Source organism: Bos taurus, chromosome 18, assembly GCF_002263795.3.
Source record: "Bos taurus isolate L1 Dominette 01449 registration number 42190680 breed Hereford chromosome 18, ARS-UCD2.0, whole genome shotgun sequence".
Lineage (NCBI taxonomy): Eukaryota > Metazoa > Chordata > Mammalia > Artiodactyla > Bovidae > Bos > Bos taurus.
This window is the reverse complement of record NC_037345.1, coordinates 1,510,642-1,531,916: the sequence shown is the minus strand read 5'-3', so window position 1 is coordinate 1,531,916 and position 21,275 is coordinate 1,510,642. Positions and strand designations below refer to the sequence as shown.

Below are 21,275 nucleotides of genomic sequence, written 5' to 3'. Positions count from 1 at the left end.
TGAAATAATACTATCTTCAGCAACTGGATGGACCTAAAGATTATCATACTAAGTGAAGAAATCAGAAAGAGAAAGACAAATACCATATGATATCACATATATGGGGAATCTAAAATATGATATGAATGAACTTATTTATGAAACAGAAACAGACTCACAAACATAGAAAACAAACGTGGTTACCTAAAGAGGGTGGGGGTATAAATTCATAGTTTGGGAGTTCCAGGCATTCTTTGGTGGTCCTGGGAGCTTTGAAACTTCTGGTCCAGGAATTTTTTTTTTTTCAGTTTGACTAATGAAACTGTTTGGGACCCAGAAAATGCAGGCTTTCCCAGTTTTACCTGGAATGTGGACATAGGTCACCTCCTTCCTTCATCATGTCTCCATGTACTTAGCATAGTTTTGTTTTCTTAGTTGGATGCCCTGTGCCTGTGTGAGAAGGGTGACAGAAGGGAGCCAGACTAAACACTGCAGGCAGGGGAGGGAGAAGTGAAGTTGCTCACTTTCAAAGAGTTGGGTCTGACTCTTTGTGGCCCCATGGACTGTAGCCTAATAGGCTCCTCTGTCCATGGGATTTCCCAGGCAAGAGTACTGGAGTGGATTGCCATTTCCTTCTCCAAGGGATATTCCTGACCCAGGGATCAAACCCAGGTCTCTTGCATTGTAGGCAGATGCTTTACCGTCTGAGGAGGGAGGCAGAGAGTAAACAGGGAGACTGCATGTGAATTTTTGTTTTACTGTTTAAATTTATTAAAAATTTAAGAGAATAAAATGTTTTACCCTTATTTTTTAAAAAATGATTTAAAGTACTGTCTTAGCCTACTCAGGCTGCTGTAATAAAATACCATAGACTGGGTGGCTTAAATAACAGAAATTTATTTTCTCACAGTTCTGGGGGTTGGAGTCCAAGACTAGGGTACCAGCATGGTTGGTTTCTGGTGAGGACTCTCCCCTTGGGTTGCAGACAGCCACCTTCTGGATGCGTGCTCATGTGACTGCCTCTTCATGGGTTCATGGAGAGAGAGAGAGCAAGCTCTCTGGTGTCTTTTCAGGGCACTAATCCTATCATGAGGGCCCCACCTTCATGATCTCATCCAACCCTGATTACCTCACTAAGATGCATTTCCAAATACCATCACAATGGGGGTTAGAACATCAGCATAGGAATTTGCAGGGGAGGGGGACACAAACATTCGGTTTAGAAGATGAATGAACCCTGAAAATATGCGAAGTGAAGGAAGCCGGTCACAGAGGATCATATAAGATTTTATTTGCATGAAACGTCCAGAATATGCAAATCCACCAACTCCAGGAGCTTACTCAAATTCGTGTCCATTGAGTCCGTGATGCCACCCAACCATCTCATCCTGTCGTCCCCTTCTTCTCCTGCCTTCAATCTTTCCCAGCATCAGGGTCTTTTCCACTGAATCAGTTCTTCGCATCAGGTGGTCAAAGTATTGGAGCTTCAGCTTCAGCATCAGTCCTTCCAATGAATACTCAGAACTGATTTCCTTTAGGAGTGACTGGTTGGACTCCTTGCAGACTGCAAGGAGATATATCTTGATAATTTTTTAAAAAAAAGAAAGGAAAAAGACATAGAGACACATCACTCAGTGGGCCAAAATACTGGGCTCTTGATTCAAACAAAGCAACTTTAAAAAAAATTTATTTTAATTGGAGGCTAATTACTTTACAATATTGTGGTGGGTTTTGCCGTACATTCACATGAACAAAGCAACTTTTTAAAGTTTTTAACTTTGAATTGTAGGATAATTGCTTTACAATATTGTGTTAGTTTCTGCCATATATCAACATGAATCAGGCATAGGTGTACCTATATCCCACCCCTCCAGGTGGTCACAGAGCATTGGATTTGAGCTCCCTGTGTCATACAGCAAAGTCTCGCTGGCTTTCTATTTTACATATGGTAATATATACATGTTTCAGTATTATAAAGCAACTTTTAAAAAGATTTTTTAAATAGCTAAGGAAAATTGAATATGGATTCTTTTTTAAAATTAATCTTTTTATTGAGGTAACATTGACATATGAGTGTATGTTTCATGTGTGCAACGTTATATTTCTACTTCTATATACACCACAGCCTGCTCACCACCAAAAATCGAGTTTCACTCCATCACCAGTTGCCAGCCATACAGTTACACCATATGTCACTCATTTTGCCCTTCTCACCCTCTCCCCTCTGGTAACCACGACTCTGTTTTCTGTATCTACATGTTTGGTTTGGTTTGGTTTGGTTTCTCCACTTGTTTTTTAAACTCAACGTGAGCAAAATCATATAGTGTATTTCTCTGACTTATTTCATTTAGCATGATGCCCTGAAGGTGCATTTATGTTGTCACAATGGCAAGATTTTATTTTTTAAATTTTTTGGCTGTGTTTTCAGGCTTGCAGAATCTTAGTTCCCTGACCAGAGATTGAACCCATGTCCCCTGCAGTGGAAGCACAGAGTCCCAACGACTGGACCACCAGGGAATTCCCCAAGATTTAATGGCTGAGTAGTATTCCATTATATATATATTATATGCCACATTTTCTTTATCCATTCATCCATGGATAGTCACTTAGGTTATTTCCATATCTTGGCTATTTAAAATAATGGTGTGATGGACATAGGGGTGTATGTATCTTTTCAAAGTAATGTTTTCATATTCTTTGGATAAATACCCAGAAGTGAAATAGTTAGGTCATGTGGTAGTTCTGTTCTTAATATTTTGAGAAACCTCTCTACTGTTTCCCATACTGGCTGTACTAGTTTACAATTCCATTAACAGTATATGAGGGTTTTTTTCCACAACCTCCCCAAGGCTTGTTATTTCTTGCCTACTTGATGATAGCAGTTCTGACAGGTGTGAGATGGTATCTTACTGTGGTTTTGATATCTTTTCATGTGTCTGTTGGCCATCTGTACGTCTTCCTTGAAAAAATGTCTATTCAGCTCCTCTGCCCAATTGTTTTTTTTTTTTTTTAATTCTGGCTGCACTGGGCAGCATGCAGAGTTTTTGTCCCCCTACTAGGGAGCAACCCCACTGCCCATGTAATGGAAGTGCAGAGCCCTAATGACTGAGCAGCCATGGAGGTCCCATCCTCTGCCTAGTTTTTAATCAGGTTGTTTAACTGTTGTTCAGTCATATGCATTCTTTGTAATAAATATTAACCCCTTAGTGGATATGCAATTTACAAACATCTTCTCCCATTCGGCAAGTTGTCTTTTTATTTTGTTGGTGGTTTCATTTGCTGTGTGGAAGCTTTTTAGTTTGGCACAGTGCCATTTGTTTATTTTTTGCTTTTATTTCCTTTGCCTGGGGAGACATATCTAGAAGATATTGTTAAGACTGTTTTCAAAGAGTATACTGACAGGACTTACCTGGTGGTACAGTGGTTAAGAATCTGAGTTCCAGTGTAGGAGACTCAGGTTCAACCCTGGTCAGGGAACGAAGATCCCACCTGCCATGGGGCAGCTAAGTCTGCTCACTGTGACCACTGAGCCCGCTGTAACAAAAGATCCAGCCTGCTGCAGTGAGATCCCATGTGCCACAACTGAGATCTGATGCAGCCAAATAAATAAATAGATTAAAAAATATATATATATATATACTACCTGTGGTTTCTTCTAGGAGTTTTATGGTTTCAGATCGTACATTCAAATCTTTAATCCATTTTGGGCTGACTTTTGTGAATGGTGTGAAATAGTAGTGTAGTTTCTCTCTCTCTCTCTCTTTTTTTTTTTTTTTTGCATGTGGCTGTCCAGTTTTTCCAGCTCCATTTATTTATTTCTTTTAAAAAAATTTATTTATTTGGCTGCATTGGGTCTTAGTTGCAGGCACGTGGGATCTTTCATTGTGGCACTCAGGCTTAGTTGCCACATGTGGGAGCTTAGTTCCCCGACCAGGGATCAAACCCGAGTCTCCTGCACTGCAGGAGATTCCTGACCACTGGATCACCAGGGAAGTCCCCTCAGCTCCATTTATTGAAGAGACTATCCTTTATTGTATGTTCTTTGCACCTTTGTAGTAAATTAACTGTGGGGTTTATACATGTGCATTTACTTGAACATGGATTCTGTGTTAGATGGTAAGGGACTGTGCGTGCATGATAAGTAGCTTCAGTTGTGTCTGACTCTTTGTCACCTGATGGACTGTAGCCCATCAGGCTCCTCTGTCCATGGGATTCTGCAGGCAAGAATATTGGAGTTGGTTGCATGCCCTCCTCCAGGGGATCTTCCTGACTCAGGGATCAGACCTGTGTCTCTCATGTCTCCAGCACTGGCAGCCAGGTTCTTTATCAGGAGCATCACCTGGGAAGCCCAGTATAAGAGATTACTGGTTTGGAAATGTGCAATAATAGTAGTTTTTTTTAATCTTAACATACTGGTAAAATAGCATGTCAGGGATTTGTTTTAAAATACTCTAGGGCAAAATTTAGAGGATGGGTGAAATGGGAATGACAGAGTATTGATAATTTTAGAAGCTGAATAATGGCCATATGGGGCTTCCCTGGTGGCTCAGTTGGTAAAGAAGCCTCCTGCAATGTGGGAGGCCTGAGTTTGATTCCTGGGTTGGGAAGATCCCCTGGAGAAGGGAAAGGCTACCCACTCCAGTATTCTGGCCTGGAGAATTCCATGGACAGAGGAGCCTGGCAGGCTACAGTCCATGGAGTCTCAAAGAGTCAGACATGACTGAGCGACTTTCACAATGGCTGTATGAGGGTCCATTATACTATTCTATTCTACCTTGTTTGGTTTGTTTAACAATGCTGTAATACTGTTTCAAAAACTACATCAAATATAGCACAGGGACAAAAGTATTGATTAGGACAGAATTCCAGAGATTCATCTTCCAATAGAAGATTCTGAGCTGGGCCCTAGGGCAGTGAAAGCACAGCCTTCTGGGTTCATTCAGAGGAGAGGAACCACGGGAACCACTCCCAGAAGATGGTTTGGATTTGACTTGATGGGGTTTTTACAGAACATTTGCAGAGATGATGCACTTCCAGACTTTATCAATTGTCTTTTGTTGTGTAACAAACTACCCCCAAGCTTAGTGGTTGAAAATAAACAAACACTGACTATTTCTCACGATTCTGTGGGGTGGCTACTATTCTGGGCTGACTTGACTGGGGCCAAATGGACTAGTTTAGGATGGTCTCATTCAGATGCCTGGGGCCTCCTGTAGGAAGCTAACCTGTAATTGTTTACATGATGTGAAGCCCTCCCAGCAGCAAGAGAGGACAAGCCCGAAGCCCAGGCACATCCCACTGATCAGATCAAGTCACATGGCCCAGCACAGACCAAAGCAGGTAGAAATAGAGCCTCCCTTGCAGATGGGACTTGTAGTTACTGAACGGGGAATGGGAGCCAAGGGGCCAGGCAGGGTCTGACTCAGCCCATATCTCTGGATGGCACTGACTACTCAGATGTGGCCAAGAGTGGATCCTGTGTAATTCATGCGCCCTGGTTCTAGAACCCTCACTCCACGGGTAGAGCAGAGGTGGTGAATGAAATATTATTCAGAAATATAAACCCTGGGCTAACAGAAGAAAATCATTCCTATTTCTGCTTTTGTTTATCTTTTTTTTTCCCCCGTGGCCTAAACTCAGTCATGTTTTTCTTCTTCCTCCTTAAATTGAGCATGTGTGACTCACTGCTCAGGACTGCTAGTTGCTGTGATGTCCCTCCCCGCATTCTCAAAGGGCAAAGTGGCTTGATTCACAGGAGGAGGTGGGGCTGGGTATTAGTCTTGGGACAGCTCCCTGCGCCAGCCCTGTTTCTTCATATCTAGATGAGGGGGTTGCATGGCATGTCTCTGAGGCGCTTGTGGCCCTGCCCTGCCTGCAGAGATGCGGCAGGTGGTCCAGTGCTCCATGCCCTGGGTCTTAGGTCAGGCCTGGCCTCTTTGGGAAGAAGGATGCTCTGTGTTGGTGTAATAGACCTGTTGCAGAAGTGGCCCTAATTCTTCACACGCACCCCCATTCATATCTTGTTCTGCTTTTAAATTGAAGTACAGTTGATTTACAATGTTGTGTTACTCTCGGGTACACAGCAAAGTGATTCAGTTACACATATGGGGAAAGGACCGACTACCCCCTCCAGGATTCTGGCCTGGAGAATTCCACGGACTGTAAGAGCTGGACGAGACCGAGCGCCTTTCACTCTCACCTGCTCATCTTCTCCTCTGTCTGAGGCACTGTCTGTTGACTTCCCCCCAGTGAGCGTGTGGCTACCTGTCACTGCCTCCCTCCCCTCCCCACACACACGCACCCTCCCCTGGCCCTTTGTCCTTCCACGATCCATAAGTCATGGTTCTGTTCAATTAGCATTCTCTTTTGACTTGCTACTGTGACTTTGAAAATGCTGCTACTGCTAAGTCACTTCAGTCATGTCCGACTCTGTGCGACCCCATAGATGGCAGCCCATCAGGCTCTTCTGTCCCTGGGAATTTCCAGGCAAGAACACTGGAGTGGGTTGCCATTTCCTTCTCCAACTTGAAAATGTTATTTGTTATTGAACTGTGTAAAATAATACTCCAGCTTTTGCTTTCTTGTCCAAGTTCTCTCTGCACCAGGTTCCACAGGACTGTTCTAAGCCCTACTCTTGCCTGGAAAATCCCATGGATGGAGGAGCCTGGTAGGCTGCAGTCCATGGGGTCGCTATGAGTCAGACACGACTGAGTGACTTTACTTTCACTTTTCACTTTCATGCATTGGAGAAGGAAATGGCAACCCACTCCAGTGTTCTTGCCTGGAGAATCCCAGGGACGGGGGAGCCTGATGGGCTGCCGTCTGTGGGGTCGCACAGAGTCGGACATGACTGAAGCGACTTAGCAGCAGCAGCAGCAGAGTGGGGCTGGGGAGGCAGAGGCGATTCTCAACTCCTCCCTGCCCTCTTCCTCACCAGAGAGAGGCAGACGGACAGACAGACACCCCTGAGCCTTCCCAGGGTTCAGCAAGGCTACTCTCTTAGGTCATTTCCTCCGTGCCTCCCTCCCCCTCCCAGAGAAGGGTCCGGCTTCTGTGTCATCAGGCAGCCCCCGCTTTGCGCCTTCCTTGGCTTCCACACGTCTCTCCCATTCCCGTGGGTGGCACCCAGGGTCAGGGCTCTGTGGTGTGGCCTGAAGATGACCATGACCCCTTCTCTCACTTTCTCAGCTTCTCTGTACCAGTCTGGTGGTCCAGGGTGCATGGAAGAAGCCTTTCTGAGAGATATCTTAGTGAGGAGCTGGCCGGGAGAGTTTTGGGGCGTGGATGGGGTGCAGAGGCAGATTCTGGTGTGTGTGTAGGAGGTCCAGATCCGTGGATGTTCCGGTGGTGGGAGCAGGACAGGAGCAGGAAGCGCTGTCCAGGCCCTGGTGTACAGGACGCAGGGCTGAGGTATCTGAAGGGCTGCGGGACCGCCAGGTTACAGCGCGGGCCTGCAGAAATGGAAGTTCCATCCACACCAAAACCTGTCCACGTCAAAAACTGGAAACAAGCCAGCGGCCTTTCAACTGGTGAATAGAGTCTACACAGTGGAGTACTACTCAGCAAGGAAAGGGAACAAATGACCAACACAGGCAGCATCCTGCCTAAACCCCAGAAGGCAGTCTGCTAAGGGAAAGGACAGAAGACTGCACTCTATGATTGTATTTACAAGGTGTTCTGTAAACAAAACTGCTGGTTGAATGAGCAGGGGTGGTTCATTCCCACCCTGGGGCCAGGGCGGGAGGACTGGTTGACTGCAGGCTGGCAGGAGGGAACGTTCTGGGTGGATGGAGGTGTTTTACATCTTGATTATTGTTGTGGCTATGTGGCTCTGTGCATTTGTCAAAATCCATAGAATTGTATGCTAGGAAAAGGTGAATTTTGCTATGGGTAGTTATTACCTCAGTAAACCTAAATAAAGCAAACACAATGACCACAAAAATTTTCAGCCAGGTCAGTGTTTGTGGTAATGCTGTAGCAGCAGGAAGGTTACCAGTGTGGGTCGCAGGAGGAGGAAGTTCAGGGGCGTTCTCACACAAGGGGTGAACAGATGCCTATGTTCTCTCGTGAGGCCCTGCCTGTCTGCTGGGAAGCTCTACGGGTGAGAGTCAGCCCATCCATCATTCTGTGGAGGAGCCATGGATGTCGCAATGGAGAAGACCCCCAGATCATACCTACTCTCCCCTCATGCCAACCACCTGTGGCCATTCCAGAGGGAGAGAGAAAGACAATGGAACAGAACTGAATCAGAAGCTGAATTTCAGAGCCGGCTCTGTCACTTGCCAACTCAGCGTCTTAGAGCCTCAGTTTCCTCATCTGCAAAATGGGTACAACAACCCATGCCTCACAGAGCCGGATGAGGGATAAATGATGGTGACTGTATGAAAGCGCCGAGCCCCATGCCCAGCTGGAACTCATTAGCCGGCTGTGGTTGAATTCCAGTTGCTCTTCTTACAAGCTGTGTGGCCTTGGACAAGTGTCTTAACCTTTCTGGGTTTGAGTTCCTCATTGATAAAATGAAGTTTTATGGCCCCAAAAGGTTGTTGTGAGGATTTAATGATTACAAAGGCCTTAGCTGTGGGCCTACCGGATAGTAAACACTCAGAAAAAGTCACAGCATTTTTATAATAGGGTTGCCAAATTTGGCAAATGAAGATACAGGATTCCCAGTTAATTTGGAATTTCAGATAAACAGTGAATATTTTTGTAGTATAAGTATGTCCCATGCAATATTTGGGATATACTTATACTAAAAAAAGTATTCATATGTGATGTGCTGTGTTTTAGTCTTTCAGCTGTGTCTTACTCTTTGCCACCTGATGGACTGTAGCCTGCCAGGCCCCTCTGTCCATGGGGCTTCTCCAGGCAAGAATACTGGAGTGGGTTGCCATGCCCTCCTCCTGGGGATCTTCCCAATCCAGTAATCAAACCAGGGTCTCCTGCATTGCAGGTGGATTCTTTACCAGTTGAGCTAACAGGGAAGCCCCATTCATGACATAATTATACTAAAAAAAAATTTGTGTCATTTATCTGAAATTCAAATTTAACTGGGTACTCCATACTTGGGGAGGCAGATTTGGAATGTGAGAATGGAACTAAGGCTGAAAGTGAGTAAAGTGGTGAATGATCTGCTTTAAAAAAAAAAAAAAAAAAAATCTCCCTGCAGTCCAAGTCATTCATCTAGTTTATCTATGATCTCCCCTCAGGAAGCTCTCTGGGTTTAACCCACACAGCCCATTCATTCCTTGGTCCTGCTTTGGTTTTGGCCCCGGGCTGTCTGCCTGTATCCTTTGAACTCACCCCTGCACTGAGGCTGCCGTGTGGATGCCCTGTGGTCCTGCGTCTGAGCGGTGCACCTCTGGCCTTCCTGTGGGCCCAGCCGCCCGTGGCTGCTGCCTGCACGGTAGGCTCTGCGTGCCTTTGGCCGGGGGCTGAGTGGCAGCACCACGCTTACATAATCGGTTTTTCTCCTCCTTTCTCTTTCCAGAGCCAGGTTTCACACTGAGCAGCTGCAGACGGAGAAATCAGAGAAAGCACAAGCCAGCCACAGATTCCGAGGCCTGCAGCGGACTCTGTCCTCCCACTCTGAAGAAAGACCCCGAGGCAGCCGTCTCAGGCCAGGTCTTGCTGCCATGGGGCCCATGGCCGCCGCCCGCTGGCTGCCGCCTGCACTGTCAGGCAGATAAGGGGGAGCCCTGCCCGGGGCACCTGCGCCCCGCCCGGCCACTCCCCCGAGGCCAGCCCTTCCTCACTCCCGGCTCCCTCTGCTGACTGGGGCCATGCAGGCCCTCCTCTGGCCTCTGTGAGCAGACACACCTCTGGGGACACGCGTCAGTGCTCTGCAAGACCCAGCGCACCACCATGCCCCAGGGACTCGCCTGGCTGCGCTGTGAGTACCCAGCGGGGCTGGGGGGGTCCGTGGGGACTGCCCGGGGAGGCCTTGGCCCGCAGCCGGGCTCTGCTGTAACCACAGCAACCAGGGCATTCTTCCTGGGGAGAAGTTGAGATGCTTCCCAGCTTAATGGCAGGCACCCTCAGGGACTCCCACGCTGTCTGCCCTGTCTCCAGCTCAGACAGGCATGGCGGCTGTGAGCCTTGGAGTGAGTGGGCACAGTCAGTGGGTCATGGGGACAGGGCAGGCACTGGGGGTGGGAGGCAGGGTCTCACCTGCCCAGGCTCACTGGTGCTGGGAAGTACGGTGGAGAGATCTCTGGCTTCCCTCGGGGTGGCCAGTCCTGGGTGGGGGCTTATGAAATTGTTTGGGCCCCGAGACACATGAGAGGAGTGCAGGCTGTTCCCTCTGTCTCTCCCTCCATAAAGAGCTACATCAAAAGGCAGGAAGAGAACAGTGTTGTTGGGAAAAAGAAAAATAGTTGAAATGAGGACAGAAAAGAAAAAGAATCTAGAAGCCTCTCGAGCCTGCTGGTGGGAGGCCAGACCAAGTTCCCTTCAGACTCCAGGATTCAATTTAATTGACTCAAATTCAACATATTTTTTCTGGTGCCACCCACGTGCCCACTGGAGAGGCACTGCCATGGTGACAAGGACCTGGGCTATCTCGTGCGTCTCTAAATACCTGGCATGGAGTTAGGTGCTGGGAACCCTGTGCTGTTTACATGAGGTCTGGGGTCTGATCCTCCGAGGGATGCGCTGAGGAGCTGGGTCCTCCCCGGCCCTTGCAGAGGGCACTGCAACGGGTCAGGATGTTCAGAATGGGTGGGAGGGCCCAGACTTGGTGTTCTGGAATTTTCCAAGTCGTGAGGGGCAGGGGGAACAGGAGAAACAGCAGAGCGAGGTGCCACTTGGAATGGTCTCAGAGGTGGGTGGGTCTGCATCCATAGTTCTGGGGAGGTGAGGACAGTGCTCCTTCCAGGGAGGGGGAACAGTGTGAGCAAACCTCAGCAGGGGGAGTGAGAGGCCAGGCTGGACATCAGTTTGGGCTCGGGTGGCTGAGGCCGTGGAAGCCAGGGTGAAGGGCGACTGACTGATGAGATAGCAGGGAGCCCTGGAGGATGCGTGGTCTGGGGTGGGGGCTGGGATTGGGAGTCCCTCTGCTTTGGGGAGAGTCTCTATTCCAGCCTTCCAGGCAGGAGGTGATGAGGGTCCCTTCTGAAGATGGAGGTGAAAATGAAGAGTCCTGGCAGATGGGCACGGTGCATGAGGCGGAGCGCAGGGGTGGCAGCCCGGCTGTGGTGGGGGGCTGCGGATCAGGAGCTCAGGAGGGACTGGGTGCTGGAGAAGTAGCAGCTGCCCCAAAGAATTGCTGCAAACTTGGCTAAACAGCAGAAATGCACTCTGTCACAGTTTGGGAGGTCAGAGGTCTGAAATCAAGCTGTCAGAGCTCTGCTCCCTCCGAAGGCTCTGGTGGAGGGTCCTTGCTGCCTCTTGCAGCCTCTGGCGGCTCCTGGTGTTCCTTGACTTGCGCCTGCATTGCCCCAGGCTGTCCTGCTCTGTGAGGCCACGCGAAGGGTCTTGCCCTACACGTCTCTGTGTCCTTTCCTCGTCCTAAAAGGACACAGTCATGGGCGTTAGGGCCTACCCTAAATTCAGGATGAGTTCACCTGGAGATTCTTAACAACAGTTGCAGAGACCCTGCTCTTGGAAGGCAGATAGGCAGTGAGGCTGCGGCTCTGCTGTCCCTGCCTGCTCACCTGTGTGCTGCCCTGTTTTTCAGAGCTGAGGCAGCAGGAAAGGAGCTTAACATTGGAAATGGTAGTTGGGCTGCAGGGTTGGAGGAAGTCTAAGTCTGGAAGAAGACAGGTCATCTGGGCAGGGTTTCCGGGGGCACCCACAGCTGCCAGTCTGGGAAGCATGGGGGCTCCGCAAGTCCCTGCTGCATGCCTCATTGCCAGGCCCTGAAGGCTCCAGACTGGGACTCGGATGAGGGCAGGGGTGTGCCACTTGGGGCTGGAGTGGGCAGCCAGAGGGTGCCAGCCACATTGGAAAGAAAATTCAGTGTGGACAGACACACTGATTGTGAAAGAAAAGACAGAAATTTGGATTTTTATGTGGCATCTCTGTGAACCAGAGTGTGGCCCCGAGGATACCAATCTGTGTCCTGTCACTTTCTGTCAAGCACAGTCGCCAGACCAGCAGCATCAGCTTGACTTCGGAATCTGTTAGAAATGTCGATTCTCTGCCCCCCCACCCCACCGCCTACCTGCTGAATCAGATACTGTGGGTGGGGCCTGGCACTCTGGGCCTTTACCAGCTTCTGCCGGAGAAGACAATGGCACCCCACTCCAGTACTCTTGCCTGGAAAATCCCATGGACGGAGGAGCCTGGTAGGCTGCAGTCCATGGGGTCGCCAAGAGTCGGACACGACTGAGCGACTTCACTTTCACTTTTCACTTTCATGCATTGGAGAAGGAAATGGCAACCCACTTCAGTGTTCTTGCCTGGAGAATCCCAGGGACGGGGGAGCCTACTGGGCTGCCGTCTCTGGGGTCACACAGAGTCGGACACGACTGAAGCGACTTAGCAGCAGCAGCAGCGGCAGGAGACCCAGATGCCTGCTCCCAGTTCCCTAAAGTGCTGAGTAACATGACCTTGCTGGGGTTCAGAGCACTGAGCATCCACACACTGGGAGCTGCCTTGTCTGCTCAAGACAGTGAGTGAATTGGACAGATGGTGCTAGAGACAGAGGCTGGTTCAGGCGGGGGAGACCCTGGGGAGGGAAGGAGTCTTGGGCTTACAGTGGGAGAGGACGCCCAGGGCAGGGGCAATGTGTGGGCCAAAACCTCAAGGCAGGAGTGATCTTGACAGGCAGGAGCGCCCAGCTGAGGGGGCAAATGATGTAGAGACAAGGTAGGGAGCAAGCGGAAACACTGGTTTGTCTGTTCCTTGGTCTAAATATTGGTTCAAGAACATGGAAAGGGAGAGAGAGACAGAAAGTGCCAGATGGATTACAAATTTGCAAGTCTGTGGAAAGCGTGAGGTCAGACTTCTACGACGGGAAGAGCTGGTGGGCTGCAGCCCATAAGGGGCATAGGCTTGAGCAGACCTGAGTTCCTGGACTGGCAGGGACACAGCATTGAGCAGGCGGAGGTGGGGGGTTGCGGGGGGCAGGGGGCTGGGGCGGACAGTGAGGCCCGCAGCTCAGGCCGAGGAGTGTGTAGGAACAGAAGGGTTCCCAAGTGCCAGGGAGGTGAGTGGGGAAAGTCCAGTCAGTAATTCCTGCTTACAACCAAGAGGTGACTCAGCCTGCCTGGCTAATTTGGGGGGAAAGAAAGAAAGAAAAGGAAAAAGCACTGCTTTTGACTATAACAATAATAGATAGTAATTGTAGAATAGACCCTACAACATATAAAGAACATAACAATATCCCATAGAGGTTTGGTGCATTTCTTTCTGTTGCATTTTTCTATGTACGCACACACACACATATATAGTTAACGAATTCAAGTAATGCTTTATACTCAACGTCATGCTTTTTAAACTTCACTCAGAGGTTAAAGCGGAGAAGGCAATGGCACCCAACTCCAGTACTCTTGCCTGGAAAATCCCATGGATGGAGGAGCCTGGTGGGCTGCAATCCATGGGGTGGCTAAGTAGTCGGACACGACTGAACGACTTCACTTTCACTTTTCACTTTCATGCACTGGAGAAGGAAATGGCAACCCACTCCAGTGTTCTTGCCTGGAGAATCCCAGGGACTGGGGAGCCTGGTGGGCTGCCATCTGTGGGGTCACACAGAGTTGGACACGACTGAAGCGACTTAGCAGCAGCAGCAGCAGAGGTTAAAGCGTCTGCCTGAAATGCAGGAGACCTGGATTCAATCCCTGGGTCGGGAAGATCCCCTGGAGAAGGAAATGGCAACCCACTCCACTATTCTTGCCTGGAGAATCCCATGGGCAGAGGAGCCTGGTGGGCTATAGTCCATGGGGTCACAAAGAGTCAGACACGACTGAGCGACTTCACTTCACTTCACTTAAGCATATCAAAAGTATTTTTCTTGTCATGAAAGCATATCGTAAGTATTCTTTAACAATGTGATTTTTATTGACTGCATTCATTATTAATGAACATCCAGGGCGCTTATAGATGTTCTCTATTATAAAATAATACTGCAGTGGAAGTCTATGTGTCTCTCTTTTGTTTTCCTTCACATTTATTCCTAGAGATGAGTTTAATGGGTCAAAGTGTATGGACAGTTTTAAAGTTTAGTGGGTTGAAATGTGAACATTTTAAAGTCCATTAATAACAAGAACTGCCAAAGTGCTTTACAAGATGAGAGCATTTGCCTCACTACTTCACCAGCACTTTAATAATTTTGTTCTATTAAAATAAAGCAACAGCAACAACAACAACAAAAACTCATTTTCTATTTGGTAGGTGAAACATGGATCTGATTGTTTTAGTGTGAATTTATTAATGAGGTTCATTTTCAGATATGTCCCTTGCATATCCATATTTTGTTCTTTCTGCTCTGATCCATTGAACTCTTGTTCTTATTTGTTGCAAATTCTCTCAGATATATTTTCTAAGTCTATTCAGTTATGCAGAAATCACAGTTTTTAAAGTCACAGTGACCCACAGTGGTGAAGGCGGGTAATGTTCGGATTGTTTGTATGGAAAGAGAAACAGCCTGAGTGAGGCTCAGTCAGCATCCTAGAAGGACCACACGGGAAGGGCCGCTACACACCTGCCGGTACCAACACCTGAGAGGCATGTCAGAGTCAGACAGAGCAGGGAAGACAATGGTGCGGGTCGCCCTGGAGTCACTGGGAGAGTTCTGACTAGAACCCACAGTTCCAGAGTCTCTACGTGGAAAATGCAGCAAAAGGCTTTGAAAACTCCTTGGCTCCAGACAAGGGGCAGAGGTTGCCCTGGAAAGGAGGGTGCCTGCCCCCAGAGCAGGAGTAGGCAGGAGGCTGGAGACCAACCCCAGGGCGTAGATCTGGGGGCTCTGCCAGGCTGAGGTGGGACTGGCTGCGCTGGACGGCATGTGCTTGTCTGAGTTGCCCTGGAGCCCCGGCCCCAGGGAAAGGCTTCCCAGTGCTAGGACGGCCTCCTGGGGGCCCAGCGCCCCCACCCTGGCCTGTGAGGACATGTCCCTTAGTAAAGGGAGGCGCTAGCTCGCTCTGCACACAGCTGCGTGAAGGGAGGCGCGGGCTCGCTCTGCACACAGCTGCGTGAAGGGAGGCGCGGGCTCGCTCTGCACACAGCTGCGTGAAGGGAGGCGCGGGCTCGCTCTGCACACAGCTGCGTGAAGGGAGGCGCGGGCTCGCTCTGCACACAGCTGCGTGAAGGGAGGCGCGGGCTCGCTCTGCACACAGCTGCGTGAAGGGAGGCGCGGGCTCGCTCTGCACACAGCTGCGTGAAGGGAGGCGCGGGCTCGCTCTGCACACAGCTGCGTGAAGGGAGGCGCGGGCTCGCTCTGCACACAGCTGCGTGAAGGGAGGCGCGGGCTCGCTCTGCACACAGCTGCGTGAAGGGAGGCGCGGGCTCGCTCTGCACACAGCTGCGTGAAGGGAGGCGCGGGCTCGCTCTGCACACAGCTGCGTGAAGGGAGGCGCGGGCTCGCTCTGCACACAGCTGCGTGAAGGGAGGCGCGGGCTCGCTCTGCACACAGCTGCCTGAAGGGAGGCGCGGGCTCGCTCTGCACACAGCTGCCTGAAGGGAGGCACGTGCTCATGGCACACAGCTGCGTGAAGGGAGGCGCGTGCTCACGGCACACCCTCAGGAGCGGTGTGAAGCAGCAGGTGCTCACGTGTTCTTGCTGGGTGCGGCCCGCAGATCTTGGGATCCTCCTCGGCATGGCCTTGGGAAATGAGGGCTTGGAGCCGTGGCCCTTGACCCGGAGCGACGAGTGCGCCATCACTGGATTCCTGCGGGACAAGCTGCAGTACCGGAACCGCCTTCAGTACATGGTACGCACGGGCCCTCGCCGTGTCCTCTGCCCGAGCCCGCCTGGCCCCCGGTCCCTCGCACACACCCTGGGCCCCGGCTGCACTGCCTGTCCCTGCTCCTGCCAGCCGTCCGTCCGCAGACCCTCCCCGCCTCTCATCTGACCCTTGATCCCACCTCCACGTGGCCCTCTCCAGGGGAGAAGGGATTGCAGGAAACCTCGGGGGAATCCCAGACACGTATTATTAACAAGGGTGATAAGGACCTGGAAATTACAACGTTTGATTCTTTTATTAGGGTGAATCATGTGGCATGTGGCTCTATAGGTCTTTTTTTTAAACAGCTTTGAAGACATATTGACACATAATTCACATACCACACAATTTATGTACTTAAGTGTACATTCAGCGGTTTTTAGTGCATTCTCAAAGTTATGAAACCATCACTATGATAAGTTTCAGAGCAATCTTTTAAAGTTATCTTCCTCATCCCCCAAAGGAGATGGTTTTGCCAGAGTAGTAAGCCTCTCATCCTACATCTTGGCCTGAGACTAGGCCTGGTCAGGACCTATCCTTTCCTGTGTCCCGGAGGAAAGAGCTGTCTTTGTCCCAGCCGGTGGCCAAGCACATATTTTCTGTGGAGGAGTACTGCTATGACCTCTGCCATCAAGGGCCAGTCCTGGATTCTTCCCCTGCATCAGATTCCTCTGGGAGGCTGGGGGAATCTGAGCCGTTTGTGACTCTGACCTCATCCTTTGTTCTTATATCTTCCTAGAAACACTATTTCCCCATCAACTACAGGGTCAGTGTGCCTTATGAGGGGGTGCTCCGAACAGCCAACGTCACCAGGCTGGTGAGAATCCCCTCTTCTGGAGTGGGGAGCCCCCTGCCTCCCGGGACACCCTGGGCGCCCTGCCTGGGAAGCACCAGGAGGCTTTCCTGGCCCCTCAGGCAAGCCCACCCTTGGCTCAGGCCCAAGCTTGCCCCCCACCCCTGGGGGCTGCCGTGGTCTCCCCCCTGTGCAGGTCAAATCTGGGGGATGTTGGATCTGGGGGCGGGGGTAAGGGCCCGGAGGCCTCTTTCCCGGGCTTCAGTAGTTTCTCTGTTCTTGCAGCAGCGGGCCCAGGTAAGCCAGCAGGAGCTGCGGTATCTGTGGGTCCTGGTGAGTCTCAGTGCTACTGAGTGGGTGCAGGAGGTGCTGCTTGAGGGCCACCCGTCCTGGAAGTACCTGGAGGAGGTGCACACACTACTGCTGGACGTCAAGCAGGGCCTGGGGGTGAGCACTGCGGGGTGTGGGCGGGGGGTGTGTGTGCATGTGTGTGCGCCTGTGGGTGAGGGCTGCGGGGGTGCGTGCGGGCGGGCGGGGCAGGGCGGGTGCGTGTGCATGCGTGTGTGTGTGTGTGTGTGTGTATGCCTTCGGGTGAGCGCTGGGGGGGTGTGGGCGGGCGTGTGTGTGTGCCTGCGGGTGAGCGCTGTGGGGGTGCGGGCTGGCGCGTGCGTGTGTGTGTGTGTGTGCCTGCAGGTGAGCATTGTGTGGGTGCGGCAGGCAGGGTGTGTGTGTGTGTGTGTGTGTGTGTGTGTGTGTGTGTGTGTGTGTGCCTATGTGTGTGCATGGCCAGAAGCGATCAAAGGAGGAGGTAAACGTGTGGAAAGTTCTGGCTTGTCCTGGAGGGTGTGGGAGAAGTGGGGGTCAGGGTGATTGGCTGGGCTTTGGGGGGCAAGTGATGCAACTGAGACCCTCTTAGGCTCTGCAAACCTGGGTGAGTCATTGACCCCACTCACTGTTTCCACATCTAAGGAACAAGGGAAAGGCAGAAGGATAAGTGGGTGGAGCCCAGGGGCTTAGGGTGATGGAAATCTTCTGCGTGATGCTGTAATTGCACTTGTCAGAGCCCACTAATGTACAGCAGAAAGAGTGAACCCTAATATAAACAGGCTAGTTAATAGCGATAATAACAGAGGTCCGTGACTGCTGCCTGTTCAGCAGTGTTGGTCTGAGGCCTGGGGTATATGTCTTCCAAAAAGCCTGAGGAGTAAGGTGACAAGACCACTGTGTTTGTGCAGGCCGTGTGTGTGCCGTGGGACCCCCTCCCCACACCCCCACTTGCCCTCCTTAGGACCCCGGTAAACACTTGCCAGGCCCCCAGCTGCTGCCCAGCAGGAACGGCCGACAGGGCGCCGACTGTGAGCTCCTGCCGACCCCAGGGCGTGGGGCCAGCGCCTGCTTTTGCAGCTGCCCGGAACTTTGTGGAGGCTCTGTTTTCCGGCAGAGGCCAGGAGGCTAGGCCGTGTCCTTGGTGGCTCTCTTGTGCCTGTGGGCAGGGTAGGTGGGGGCTGACCTGGGGAATGGACTGTGCTTCATTCTCAGTTTTCCTCGGGAGTGTCTCTGGCTCCTGGAGCTCCAGGGAGCTGCTCTAGGGACTGGGAAGGAGACATGGGTAGGCTGGGGTCCTGCCCACCTGAGCTGTTCACGGTGAGCCAGCTTTTAATCTCTCCTTTCTCAGTGGTGGTGGCCGAGGGCCCCTCACAGGTGACCCGCGTCTCTGGGGCAGTGGGTCCTCCCAGGGTGAGGCCCTTGGCTCTCCTCTCACCTCTCTCTAAGCCTTTGTATGTTAGCTTTCTGGGACTGCCGTCACAGATCACTACTAACTGACCACTTAAATCCGAGCCTGCGCCTCCCCTCTGCCAGTCGCTTGGGGCTTCCCAGGTGGCACTTCTGGTAAAGAACCTGACTACCAATGCAGGAGACATAAGAGATGTGGGTTTGATCCCTGAGTCAGGAAGATACCCTAGAGGAGGGCATTGAAACCTACTCCAGTGTTCTTGCCTGGAGAGTCCCATGGACAGAGATACTGGAGGGCTACAGTCCATGGGGTCGCACAGGGTCAGACGCCACTGAGGCAATTTAGCACACACAGTGGCTTAAAACAACAAAAATTATTGTCACGGTTCTGGAGAGCAGAAGTCTGAGATTATGGGGGCATCAGAGCCACGCTCCCCCAAAGGCTCCCAAGGACGCTCCTTCCCAGCTCTTCCAGCTTCTGGAGCTGGTGGTTCTGGTTCTGGGCTTGTGGCACGTCACTGCAGCCTCTGCCTGTCTTCACACAGCCTTTCCCTCTGTGTCCCATGTCCTTTTTCCTGTCTCCAGTCATTGGATTTAGGGCCCACCTAAACCCAGACTGATATAAACTGATATAAAGGTCATTTGGAGGTCCCTGACTTTACACCTGCAAAGACCCTGTTTCCTCACATTCACAGGCTCCAGGGATAAGGACTTGGTTCAGCTTCCCTTGTGGCTCAGTGGTAAAGAATCTGCCTTTAAAGCGGGAGACCCGGCTTCGACCCCTGGGTTGGGAAGATCCCCTGGAGAAGGGTATGGCAACCCACTCCAGGATTCTTGCCTGGAGAATCCCATGGACAGAGGATACTGGCGGGCTACAATTCAAGGTGTTGCAAAGAGTTGGACAAGACTGAGCGACCAACACTTTTCACCTTTTCACAGCTTTTTTAGGGGGACGTGGGGCAGAGGAGCACACAACTCCACCCAGCACACATCACTCTGAGGAAGGGCCTTGCCCAGCTCAGGCCCCACAGCCCCCCTGCTCCGTGTCTGCTCCTGCGGCTCCGGGCCCTGCTCCATCCTGAGCATGGTGCCCGTGCCCCCCACACTGGGCCCCTTAGAGTAAGTTCGGTTCAGAGGAGCCCACCTGCTTGGAGCTGGAGACCCAGCCCTGTTGGCCTGCCTTGGCCTCACAGTAAGACCGACCCTCCTGCGGGTCCTGCTTCGTCTTCCTGGAGTGGGTGTGGGTCTCTGCACCTGAAGGGGAGTGTCCCTGGGACGGGGACTCTTCATGCAGGGGTGGCCAGGCCTGCGCTGGAGCAGCGAGGATGCCCCCACCTCCTCCCCGTCTGGCCACCCCCAGGAGGAAAAAGAGAAGTCTCTGTGTGTTGTGCTCAAGTGACGGGCATTGAGGGAGCCCCTCCCAGGAAAAATGGCGCCCACAGGAAGGAGAGAAGTTACTCTCGGGTGTTCTGGTCACCTCTTTCCAGGCAGGATGAGTTTGCCCACCCCGCCCTCACTCCCGCCAGCTCTCCTGGGATCTCTGCACGGGCTGAGGGTGGCATCTGTGGTCCTAAAGGTTTCCTCCCTTCCAGGGCGTGGAGGTCAGCCCCCAGGTGGAAGCAGTGTTGAACCTCCTGAGTGCACCAGGAAGCCTGAAGCTGGTGCGGCCCAAAGCACTGCTGGACAACTGCTTCCGGGTCATGCAGCTGCTCTACTGCCCTTGCTGTGAGGAGCTCTGAGGGCCTGGGGCTGGGGCTGGGGTACCGCTGTCTGAGCCAGGTCACCGGGCAGAGCCGGGGCCCTCCTCAGCACATCCTCTGCTCCCCAGGGCCACAGGCCATTTCTGGAAGCGGAGATGTACTTGGGTACACGGAGAGCTGTGCGACTCGGTTGGGGTGAGGGGCTGATGACCAGTCCTGAAGCCTCATTTGTGTGTCTGTGTGTGTCCCCGCAGGTAAAGAAAGCTCTGTGCTAAACTGGCAGGACTGTGAGGCACCTCAGCCTCAGCCTCGCAGCCCAGCCTCGGCACAGTGTGAGGCCGCCCAGCTGTACCCTCTGCCCCAGCCGCCCTCCACCTCCCTGCCCCGCGTCCTGGGACCCTCGGCTGGCCCCCCAACTCAGTGAAGCTGCTGAGGGCACAGGGCGAAGGCTTCCTGCCCGGAGGAGCCTAGGGTGACCTGGGGGGCAGCTGGAGGAGCCCCTGCAAGAGACGGACTGGGCCTGAGACTTCGGGTGGCAGTGGGGAGCGCCTCCTGGAGAGGAGGCCCCGCAGTTTTCCTTTGAGGGACACAGAGCCTGAGAAAGGCGCAGCTCCCCCTCTGTGGTCTCGCCTGGAGCGGCGGGGGCTGGGGCACCTGAAGGTCGTGAAGGCAGAGCCTCTGGCTGCTCCTGGCACTGTGTGGGCTGACCCCTTCCCTGAAGGCTGTGCCGACCTTCTCCTGAGTCAGGCGGTGGGAGCTGTACCAGGTGGGCGTGGGGGGAGCCCAACAAAGCAAGGCCGGGGAGGGGGCAGCAAAGCTGGGACAAGGGCATGGTAGCCAAATGCCACATCTTGCCATAGTTTATTTTTTCTATTAAACACCCGCTTTGTTTTGGTTTGCTTGCATCTTTGAGGGTGAACCTGGAGAAGGCTGCTTTCAACCTCCTGCCAAGTGCAGGAGGCAGGAACGGGGGGCGGGCTGGTCTGGCGCAGGGGCCTGGGGCTGAGGATTGAGTTGGAATGGTCAGGGCCTTCGCCAGGGTCCTGGAATGGGGGATATTTGAGGGGCTGAGTTCCTTCCAGCCCCGCCCCAGCCCATGAAGCCTCAGCAAGCCTGACGGAGCAGCAGCGGTGTTGGGCTCATCTCCCACAGTGTGTCCTGGACACTGCCCTCTCCCCCTCCAGC

At 52.1% G+C, this 21,275-nt stretch overlaps 1 protein-coding gene across 11 annotated transcripts in view; it reads left to right on the top strand.

Moving 5' to 3' along the window:
- IL34 (interleukin 34) overlaps positions 1-20,985 on the top strand; it is a 59,947-nt gene extending 38,962 nt beyond the window's left edge. For 5 of the 11 annotated variants that reach the window (XM_005218330.5, XM_010814296.4, XM_010814294.4 and 2 more), the window contains 6 exons: positions 9,467-9,868; positions 15,718-15,851; positions 16,603-16,680; positions 16,942-17,103; positions 19,983-20,115; positions 20,345-20,985. In XM_005218330.5, the coding sequence (XP_005218387.1) occupies positions 9,841-9,868; positions 15,718-15,851; positions 16,603-16,680; positions 16,942-17,103; positions 19,983-20,115; positions 20,345-20,514 (705 nt within the window). In that variant the 5' untranslated portion in view covers positions 9,467-9,840 and the 3' untranslated portion in view covers positions 20,515-20,985. 11 annotated transcript variants of the gene reach the window in all.
- Positions 20,986-21,275: the final 290 nt, after the last annotated feature.